This window comes from Sinohyriopsis cumingii, chromosome 5 (genome assembly GCF_028554795.1).
Source record: "Sinohyriopsis cumingii isolate HCF-2022 chromosome 5, ASM2855479v2, whole genome shotgun sequence".
Classification (NCBI taxonomy): domain Eukaryota; kingdom Metazoa; phylum Mollusca; class Bivalvia; order Unionida; family Unionidae; genus Sinohyriopsis; species Sinohyriopsis cumingii.
The window spans coordinates 144,791,916-144,803,901 of NC_142965.1; the positions used below are offsets into that span (position 1 = coordinate 144,791,916).

The window sequence follows — 11,986 nt, forward strand, 5'->3', positions numbered from 1 at the left end:
GTGTTTATGGAAGAGATTGTACCACGTACAAAGATCAGAAGCAGAACTTTACATGGAATATTTATCAAAGAGAATATTTGTTTCAGGAATTAGCCTTGATGCACGGAGCACGCCGCAGTGCGACAGTTACATGCAAAAACGAAGTGGAACTATTGGCTGTTGGACGAGAAGACTTTATTGACATATTCATGCACGTGGAACGTGACCGTGAACCTGAGCACATTATGTTTCTCCGTTCCATTGACATCCTACATGGATGGCCAATAGAAAAGCTTCCATATGACAACCCAAAAATATGCCTGTTTACTTACTTCAGGTAACTCTCTCTCTCTCTCTCTCTCTCTCTCTCTCTCTCTCTCCCTTCTTTCTACAAAAATAATAAATTGATATGACAAACAATTTAATCTCTTTACATTAAAGATATACTATATTAGTTTAACCTAAGTTTTAGGCAATATTCCCTACCCTCCCCACACCATCTCCGAATGATCGTTATTGTTCCAATAAATAGCTTAGTAGATAGCTTAACTGAATTGTCTAATGCACTAAACTTAGTTCCAATCAGCGTTTTCACAATACTCCGGTGCATCATAAAAGATAAAGCTTGAGGCAACATAAGGACATGCTATCCAAAATATTATACACTTTATTATGTCACGCAATGTATCAGATTATACCGTTTGTGTTTCTTTTCATTTCAATTTGGATTTGTCCCAATAACTGACAATGCATTAGTTGTTCATTTCATTTTTCCTTGGTCTCATTTAATAACCAATGATCAGTTCTTTAGACCTACTTTTTGTTCCAGACGTGGTGTACTACTATGTAAAGACAGTAACCACGCAGAATGGATATATGTGATACGATCTGGGGCATGCCGTGTCCTGAAGGATCTACATGCCACAAAGCCTATCGCTCCTGGAATCGAAGGAAACTTATCACCACGTGAAACTGTAACAAGTACGTACAGGATTTTGCTGGATTCTTACTTCTCACGGTTTTATTCGGGTGTAGCATACACTCTGAATCACAACATCATTTACTTTTATGTTTGTCGAGAATCAAACCTCGGATGTAATTCGCCAACACTGTGAACTGTATTTGGAACTGTTATTGTTAATATAGCACAATATGGCAGCGGAAGAATACAAAACTATAATTGAAACATTGCCAGCCTTTTCTGCCACGAGTTTTACGGTTCATTCCAGTGGAGGTGGTTTGTCAAACGCATCAATGTACATGTGTTCTACAGTTAGATCGAGGCAATTTCTCTACTTGACGCAGATGGCCGAACGATGATCCGATTGCGTTGACTCTCTCTGTCTCTGTCTGTCTGTCTATCTGTCTCTGTCTCTGTCTCTCTCTCTCTGCCCATTTTTAACATCTACAGCCATAGCGGAAAAAATTCGATCGACCAGTATATCAGTGTTTAAGTCTTGTTAGGACGTTTAATATGTTGCATACAATTATTATCAGTGGTATAGACGGTGACTAATTATCTAAAGTACTTACTACTAATGCGTGTTTTCTTTCTGCCATGTAATATATAGGCCTTTTAGTATCAACAACTGTGTAAGGGGGACATTTGTCAGTTGCGTTATGTCCACTTTGTAATCCTTCAAAAATGAGTGTGTTTGTTTCGCCTTTGAAAACATGAACGCTTTTTAAGATAAAATAAATATTATAGCCATTAGTGCTAAAGTAGAATACACTTGTAGCAAATGCAGTGCAACTCATCCAGGTAGACCATGGTTGTCATGATGACGTACTTCTATCCCTTCAGAATTCCCACCCATACATCCATCTCGTTCAACGTCATCCAATTCATCATCGCAAGATTCAGACAGCCCTAAACCGTTTATAACCAACAGCAACAAAGCAGCAAGCCGGAGCAGACGACAGTTAAATCCTTGTAAAGGATTACCGCCAATACGACAAAATACAGAAGAATGTAAGTGGATTTCTCCTGTATAGAAACTAGTTTGGTGATAGTTGACGTATCATCCTCCTGCATGCCGTTAGATGTACCAAAATCTCTTTTAAGCATGGAGATGTAAAATAAAACGTTTTGAGCCGGAAGATGTATCAAGGGCCCCTTTAAGTCGGTAAATGTACCAAATTCCTTTTTACTGGGCAAGTTTCCTTTATCCATTTTATAATTCTCCATAGTACCGAAAGGAAAGTGTCAGGGAACTATCTTTCATTATTTTTGTTTCATCTTCTGCTGTTTAGTATCTTCTGATTAACTTTTGCTTAAACGAAAAGGTTCCATATTACTATAGAATGGATGTCTAAATAGATAGGTTCCATATTACTACAGAATGGATGTCTAAATAGATAGGTTCCATATTACTACAGAATGTATGTCTAAATAGATAGGTTCCATATTACTCCAGAATGAATGTCTAAATAGATAGGTTCCATATTACTATAGAATGTATGTCTAAATAGGTAGGTTCCATATTACTCCAGAATGTATGTCTAAATAGAAAGGTTCTATATTACTACGAATGGATGTCTAAATATATAGGTTCCATATTACTACAGAATGGATGTCGAAATAGATAGATTCTATATTATTACGAATGGATGTCTAAATAGATAGGTTCCATATTACTACAGAATGTATGTCTAAATAGATAGGTTCTATATTATTACGAATGGATGTCTAAATGGATAGGCTCCATATTACTACAGAACGTATGTCTAAAAAGAAAGGTTCTATATTACTAAGAATGGATGTCTAAATGGATAGGTTCCATATTCCTACAAAACAGATGTCTAAATAGATAGGTTCCATATTACTACAAAATAGATGTCTAAATAAAATGTTTCCATATTACTACATTGTAGATGTCTAAATAGATAGGTTCCATATTACTACAGAATGGATGTCTAAATAGAAAGTTTCCATAATACTACATTGTAGATGTCTAAATAGATAGGTTCCATATTACTACAGAATATATATCTAAATAAAAGTTTTCCATGTTACTGCAGAATGGGTGTCTAACAATAATGATTTCATAATTAAGAAAAGTTACTTTAAGCTGGAACAATTACACTGGTCAACAGTGAAATCATTACTGACTTGAAAAGGCCCTAATCTGTAGTATTTTGGTGTGCCGAACACGAATATAACCGTGAAAAATTTGTATTGGCTCTCGTTTTGAAGATATTCATATACCTCATTTTCTATGTTTCACTGTGTAAATTTCTCCAGTAGGACTGCAGCAACATCCGGAATAATGATGTAACATTGCATAATACCATCATGCTCACATCATCCACAGTTGATTGCATCATTTTCTGATGCAATGCAATACTAATGCCATGCGGCTGCTGAAGTAAGTTGACGTCAGCAGTGTACTATACATGTGTAGGCCTATTATACTAATGCCAGGCGGCTGCTGAAGCTGACGTAAGCAGTGTACTATATAAAGCCCAATCAGATAGGTTCAGCATTTAAAATATTTTAGACGTTGTGCGAGACAGTTCAAGCTACTGTTACATAAAACTTATTATTTTATCCATTTACGTACAATAAAGAACAGTAATGCCTCGAAAGTGTGTTAATACCGCGGACAATTTTTGCTATATTTGTGGGGAAGTGACATTTGCCAACCAGAAGAAAAGTATCAATTCTCAAGTGAAGAAGGCATATCATCTTTACTTCGGATGCAAGGTTGGTGACCAAGACAAGCCTTGGGCTCCGCATATATGCTGTGCTACATGTACAACACAGCTTTCACAGTGGTTGAATTGCAAAAGGTCATCAATGCCGTTTGCAGTCCCAATGGTGTGGAGAGAGCCAAGCAACCACCTAAATGACTGTTACTTCTGCTTGGTTCCTCCTCTTTCCGGCGGAATAACGAAGCGAAAGAAGTCGAGAATAGTCTACCCAAACATTCCGTCTGCATTGAGACCAGTTCCACATGGTGAGGGACTTCCTATTCCAGAACCTCCAGCAGAATATTCTCTTGATTCATCTGACGAAGACAAAGGTGAGTCGACCTGTTCTTCTCATGGTCCATCAGCATGCAGTGATCCAGATTTTCACTGTGGTGCATCATCAACCCCACACAGAATAACACAGGAGGAACTAAATGACCTGATTCGTGATTTGGACTTATCAAAGAACAAGGCAGAATTGCTAGGATCAAGACTCCAACAATGGAATCTTCTAGAAGAAGATGTCACAATTACTGCATATCGAAAGCGCCACCAGCAATTGGAGCCTTTCTTCAGAAAGGAAAGTAATCTGATATTCTGTTCCGATATTGAGGGCCTCATGAATGCTTTAAAAATCACTCATGACCCACAAGAATGGAGACTATTTGTGGACTCTTCGAAACTGAGTCTCAAGGCTGTGCTTTTGCACAATGGAAACATTCTTCCATCTATTCCAGTAGCATATGCTGTCCACATGAAAGAGACATACGATAACTTAAGGCAGCTACTGAATTCCATTGAGTATAACAAGTACAGCTGGCACCTCTGTGGTGATTTGAAGGTAGTTGCCCTTTTAATGGGACTGCAGCAAGGATATACAAAATACATGTGTTTCTTATGCGAGTGGGATAGCCGAGCAAGGGAAATGCACTACATGAGGAAGGAATGGACTCACAGGCAGAATGTAGCCATTGGAGAGAAGAATATCCAACACCCAGCTCTGGTTGAGGCTCAGAAAATCTTGCTACCACCCCTTCACATCAAACTAGGTTTGATGAAGAACTTCGTGAAAGCCATTGACCGGACTTTGCCAGCATTCCGATACCTGCATGAAAAATTCCCTCGACTCAGCGAAGCAAAGATTAAAGAGGGAGTTTTTGTGGGTCCTCAGATTCGAGAGCTTTTCAAAGATGACCGGTTCAACAACTTGCTGGAAGGTGACGCGAAACAAGCATGGAATGCTTTTCGCCTAGTTTCTACAAACTTCCTCGGAAATGTTAGGGCAGAAAACTATAAGGAACTAGTAGAAGACATGTTGATGAAGTATAAGAAACTTGGCTGCAATATGTCTCTAAAGATTCACTTCCTTCATTCCCATTTGGATTTCTTTCCTAGCAACTGTGGTATTGTTAGTGATGAACACGGCGAACGTTTTCATCAAGATATCGCAACAATGGAACAAAGATACCAGGGAAAATGGTCCACTACAATGCTGGCTGACTACTGCTGGACACTCCTCAGAGATGCTCCCGAACAGCTGTACAAGAGACAGGCGAAGAAATCTAAGATGTAGTCAATGACTTGATTTTTTATAGGTAGGCTATTACAGTTGACCTTTTACTATTGGAATGCATTTCGTTATGTCAACATTAATTTCTTGCAGATTACAAAAAAACTAGAGCCAATTTTGCAATTTGACTGTCATATTCGTGTTCAGCACATAAAAATTGATAAGAATTGACTAATTTTATTTCAGTAACATGACTTTTGTAAAAATTTGTTGTCCAGTGTTAGCATCAAGGCTTGCGGCAGCAAAATTGGCAGATTATTTCAAGATGGGGCCATAATAACCTATTGATATTAGGGACATTTCGTCTAATCATATTTCTGTCTACAAAGAAGCCTGTTGGCGGTTGTGTTCTTGCTACAGCAATATTTTGGGGCTATGTCTTGCCATATTATTGTGTTTTATTTTCAACAGTACTATTCTCGGCAACTGAACACAAAAGGATTTTAGAAGAGGAATTTAAAAAGAGGCATATGGAGAAAATTGTATTGAAAAAGGTAAGCTGAATGATTAGTCTCTTGCGTGTATTTAGTCATTGTAAATATCAGGATAACGCATATTTTGCAAGGAAATACGACCATATCATTGACACTTTTACAAAGAGATGTAAAACAAATTATATCAAATAACAAAACGTGTGTTTCGTACCCTTGTAGACATAGATGACATCGTAGCGTTTTATAGGAGACATATACAAGCAGACCATCCAGCGAGAATCTTACACCCTAGCTTTTCTTTTGACTGGGAATGTTAATTGTTAGCTTAGTCTTGAAAATAATGTAATGCAAATTAGAGTGCATGAACACAGGTTGGAGTGCATGAACATAGGTTAGAGTGCATAAACACAAATTAGAGTGCATGAACACAAATTAGAGTACATGAATACAAATTAGAGTGCATGAACACAGGTTAGAGTACATTAACACAGGTTAGAGTGCATGAACACAAATTAGAGTGCATGAATACAAATTACAAATTAGAATGCATGAACACAAATTAGAATGCATGAACGCAAATTAGAGAGCATGAACACAGGTTAGAGTGCATGAACACAGGTTACAGTACATGAACACAAATTAGAGTGCATTAACACAGGTTAGAGTGCATGAACACAGGTAAGAGTACATTAACACAGGTTAGAGTGCATGAACACAAATTAGAGTGCATGAACACAAATTAGAGTGCATGAACACAAATTAGAGTGCATGAACACAGGTTAGAGTACATTAACACAGGTTAGAGTGCATGAACACAAATTAGAGTGCATGAATACAAATTACAAATTAGAATGCATGAACACAAATTAGAGAGCATGATCACAGGTTAGAGTGCATGAACACAGGTTACAGTACATGAACACAAATTAGAGTGCATTAACACAGGTTAGAGTGCATGAACACAGGTAAGAGTACATTAACACAGGTTAGAGTGCATGAACACAAATTAGAGTGCATGAAAACAAATTAGAGTGCATGAACACAGGTTAGAGTACATTAACACAGGTTAGAGTGCATGAACGCAAATTAGAGTGCATGAATACAAATTACAAATTAGAATGCATGAACACAAATTAGAGAGCATGATCACAGGTTAGAGTGCATGAACACAGGTTAGAGTACATGAACACAAATTAGAGTGCATTAACACAGGTTAGAGTGCATGAACACAGGTTATAGTACATTAACACAGGTTAAAGTGCATGAACACAAATTAGAGTGCATGAATACAAATTACAAATTAGAATGCATGAACACAAATTAGAGAGCATGATCACAGGTTAGAGTGCATGAACACAGGTTACAGTACATGAACACAAATTAGAGTGCATGAACACAGGTTAGAGTGCATGAACACAACCTAGAGTGCTTGACCACAAATTAGAGTGCATGAACACAGGTTATAGCGCACGAACACAGGGTAGAGTGCATGAACACAGGGTAGAGTGCATGAACACATGTTAGAGTGCAAAAACACAAATTAGAGTGCATGATAACAAATTAGAGTGCATGAACATAGGTTAAAGTGCACGAACACAAGTTAGAGTGCATATACACAAATTAGAGTGCATGAACACAAATTAGAGTGCATGAACACAGGTTATAGTGCATGAACACAAATTAGAGCGCTTGAGCACCAATTAAAGTGCATGAACACATGTTATATTGCATGAACATAAGTTAGAATGCAAGGACACAAATTAGAGTGCATGAACACAGGTTAGATTACAAGAACACAGGTAAAAGTACATGAACACAAGTTAGAGTACATGAACAAAGGTTGGAGTAAATGAACTCAGGGTAGAGTGCATGAAAGCTGGTTATAGTACAAGAACACAGGTAAGAGTACATGAACACAGGTTATAGTGCATGAACACAAACTAGAGTGCACGAACACAGGTTAGAGTGCATGAACTTAGGTTAGAGTGCAAGAACACAAATTAGAGTGCATGAACACAGGTTAGAGTGCATAAACACAAATTAGAGTAAATTAACATAGGTTAGAGTGCATTAACATAGGTTAGAGTGCATTAACATAGGTTAGAGTGCATGAACACACATTAGAGTGCATGAAAACTGCCGTCTAGTCTATACCATGCATGGCTCTAACTGCAATTCACGTCAAGTGCACGGAATGAAATTGATTCTTCTCCCTCAAGGATAAAACTCGGTGGTTGCACCGATTAAAGCCATCAATGGCAAGTAGGTTGTTGATGATTTTCAAGTGCCAGCTTTTCTTGAAGTGGATATCATGAGTTTAATTTGTTAATCTTTGCCTTGTTATGTGGTTTAGGTTTGTGTTAAATTTAATAGCATTTTTAATGTGTGTGTGTGTGTGTGTGTGTGTGTGTGTGTGTGTGTGTGTGTCTGTGTGTGTGCGTGTAGCACTTTCCGTTCTGTCTGGTGTATATTTATTTTTCTCTATAATTAATTCAATATACCTTGATTTCTTTCATAGGAATCCGGAATGACTGTGTATATACATGAAAATTAATTACCATTGGTCATGCGAGTGTGTCTGCTACACACGAGTGCATATAACACCGGTTGAGTAACATCATTTTGGGGTGATGTATGCTTAGTCGTGAGGGAATATGGGCTCGTGTGTGCATGTAAGGCGATGGGTGCCGTTTACCCGGGGACCTGGGTTTGAATCTTCGTAGAGTACGAATTAAAAAATTTCTAACCTGTATGATAGTATTATTTGTATTCAAATATTGATTCTGCCTACAGTTATCAAGCATTCATCTTTAGGAATTCAGGGACAGCACTTTCCGTTCTGTCTGGTGTGTGCACACACACACACACACACACACACACACACATATATATATATATATATATATATATATATATATATATATATATATATATATATATATATATATATATATATATATATATATATATACTGCCTTTAAAGTGGGCACCTTTATATTATTATCAATTACCAATTAACACATTTTGTAAATCAAGGTAACAATACGGGATCCGAATGACGAGAATCAGGAACAAACGAATATGCCAAAGAAGCGGAAGTTAGACAAGGTATTCGTACAGATACAGAAACTGGGTCCAAAGGATACTTTTGTAAGTAACATGTAGTACAAATGGATGTAATATTTGTACGATGTATGTCGTTCTAAATACGACAGGCTAACACATTTTTGTACACCTCTAAATTGAGTCAAACTTTACAATCATGATTCCTATCCTTAAAATAAAAGAAAGAAAATAATCAATAATTTGAACATATGTCAGGATCGAATTGATTGTAAACGTAAAATATGTACTCGTGCGTTGTTATCATGTAACGCCTTACATTTCTTTTCAGATTCCAATCAATACTAATACAACCATCTTATTGTTATTCCAACATTAATTGAAACTAAAAAGCACAAAAGAATAGCGATTGATGCTCACGTGTCTTTTCATCCATATGATCAGGGTTTGGAGCATGCTGCCTTCAGTGTGATGGGACGTACAACGGGATGCAGCCTAGTGTCGGACGGAGCAGAATGTGTCCTCATCAACAAATCTTTCTTCCTTCAGCACCTGACGGATGACATCGCCAAACGAATCAGACGAACGGTATTAGACAACATTTCTTCTAACTGTCTTGTCATAGTCATTTACACTATTGTTGCAACTAGTAGAATGTTTGTTTTTATCATATCATCTTTCAATATTTACACTACATTGAGTCGTTGTTTCGAGGTGTAAAAATTGTACTTCATTATTAGGGTCATATAGCACTAACCTGGGTGGAAACTCTAAATACTTGTGTAGCTAGAGAAAAGATATGACGTGGAATCCATCCACCGACCAACCAAAGAATGAACTTTTTCTCCTCATATAATATACTTGAAGTTCCCTAATACCGAACCATGGCATACTTTTACTTGCCTAATACAGGACCAAGGCATACTTCCACTTGCCTACTGCAGGACCAAGGCATACTTCTACCTGCCTACTACATCCATCTTGTCATCACAAATGCAAGTTGTGTTTTTCGTTCTGGAATTATTCCACGTCCAATCATTAGTGAAACATTAGGAAAAATATCTAGTTTAATATCCGCCCTTTTCTAAACCTTATCATAAATAAAATGCAGAAAAAAAATTCGTTTGACTGACCTTTTCCAGCACGTACATCAATTTCTAACGTCATCTAGACGCCCAGGTGGTACAGTGGGTCACATGCATTGAGACGAAACACGTTTCGTTCTAAACAGCTATTATTTTCGTTTCAGATACAACCGATTCCTACGGAGGAGAGTCTGCAACAAAAGCTTCAGGACAAGACAAACTGGGAAGCCTTTAAGTCAAAGACAGTTGCACAATACTTCATGTACAAGAGACAATTACAGGATTACGATTCGCTGTTTTATTGAATCGCAACAATATTCTCCCACGTTTTCATCTTGTATGATGTAATTATATATGCTTATCCTTCATATTACGGCATAAACATCACATACGTATCAATATAATCAGTGATGTATAGGCAGTAGAGCCTCGAAGTGATCTCATCAATTGACGTATTCAACTTGAACTCCACAACCCAGAAGCAAAAATAAAGTATCATTCTTAGGCGCGTTTGTGCGCTCTTGAATCATCCAAAGTTCTAAAACCTTTTTTGTTTAATCGCCAGGATTTGAATTAAAAATAAATCGTTATTGAATATTTCTTTTGAAATATAGTACTTCTTCGCAAATTTAAAAATATTCCTCCTTTTGATATGTGAACCAGTAACATCCGAACAGGATCAATGCAATAGGCTCAGAAATTTAAATGTGCCTTTGAAAAGTTAGGACACGGCATGTTGTCATGACGCAAGTCATATGAGAGAATGAATGCGTCGATATGTCACATACATAACGACATGTCAGATGCAATACGAAATAAACATATTCCATAAAAGAAAAAATGAACTGTTTAAGATTTATTTCACAATCATTTGCTATATCTACTGTATAGTGCTTGTTTCTAATTTTCTATTATTTGTAAGTAGCTTGTGCGTGCATTAAAAAAGACATATTTGTCGAAATTCTCTGCAAATAAGCAAGCTGCTGTCTGCCAATCGGTCGTATGGAAAATATTTACATCTTTGAGGAAAGCAAGCAGTACCGTGATATATGTGGCTTTAAAAGTTTCCAGTGTGTTATGATTGTTCTTAATTAATCTCTTATACTTCATGTTACGCATTATTATAATTGCTTTTGTCATGCAACGTTCATGCATGGAGTTTCACAATAGAACGTTTAAGCCCTGTAATTCGTTACAACCAAACAGTTGTCTTTGAAAATGGCTAAACTTCAATCTATTTGTTAAATTAGACTTTAAAAATTTGTGAATGTCGTATGTTATTCGAGAAACGAATATCGTCCATATGTACGAGAGAAGTAAACGAAAAAATCAGTTTTAATAAGAGAGAAAGACATATATAGACAGAATATTAAATTTAATGGTGGCTGGAAGAAACTTGGAAAGCTGGACCATTGTAGATAACACTGAAGAACTCCAAATCAAGACTTTTAGGAAGGAGAGAGAAATGTTTCACGGGTTTCGCATGAAAATAGAAATAAAGCAAGAGATAATGCTTATATGTTATAAGCTTTAAATTGGATACAAACTTAGTTAAAGCTAGCCATGTTGCAAAACCTATTAAAGAGAATAAAAATGTTGATTTATGAGATTAAAATATAAAATAAAAGCCTTTAGAAAGGATGCCGATTTACAAATTAAATTTAATAAGGATAACACTGACAAAAGCAGCATCAGCGATGACAGTAAGATGGTATAAGGATAGCATTGAAAAACAGCATCAGCGATGATAGTAAGATGGTAAAAGGATAACACTGAAAAAGCAGCATCAACGATGACAGTAAGATGGTATAAGGATAACAATGAAAAAGCAGCATCAGCGATGATAGTAAGATGGTAAATGGATAACACTGAAAAAGCAGCATCAACGATGACAGTAAGATGGTATAAGGATAACACTGAAAAAGCAGCATCAGCGATGATAGTAAGATGGTAAAAGGATAACAATGAAAAAGCAGCATCAGCGATGATAGTAAGATGGTAAAAGGATAACACTGAAAATGCAGCATCAGCGATGATATTATGATGGTAAAAGCAGTACAGCAACAAGACGGGACAAGTTACTTATGTAATGTGATTAAATATACACTTTGTATTCCGGAATATTTACAGTAGTTTTAAAAATCCTGTGAACACTGCATAGT

The 11,986-nt window shown here is 36.8% G+C and overlaps 1 protein-coding gene across 4 annotated transcripts in view; it reads left to right on the forward strand.

The window, feature by feature from the left end:
* Positions 1 to 10,665, forward strand: part of LOC149800399 (uncharacterized) — a 191,989-nt gene extending 181,324 nt beyond the window's left edge. For all 4 annotated transcript variants that reach the window (XM_089960036.1, XM_089960034.1, XM_089960035.1 and 1 more), the window contains 7 exons: positions 87 to 316; positions 809 to 960; positions 1,784 to 1,951; positions 5,654 to 5,736; positions 8,713 to 8,826; positions 9,184 to 9,327; positions 9,989 to 10,665. In XM_089960036.1, the coding sequence (XP_089816162.1) occupies positions 87 to 316; positions 809 to 960; positions 1,784 to 1,951; positions 5,654 to 5,736; positions 8,713 to 8,826; positions 9,184 to 9,327; positions 9,989 to 10,129 (1,032 nt within the window). In that variant the 3' untranslated portion in view covers positions 10,130 to 10,665. The remainder of the gene's footprint in view (positions 1 to 86; positions 317 to 808; positions 961 to 1,783; positions 1,952 to 5,653; positions 5,737 to 8,712; positions 8,827 to 9,183; positions 9,328 to 9,988) is intronic.
* Positions 10,666 to 11,986: the final 1,321 nt, after the last annotated feature.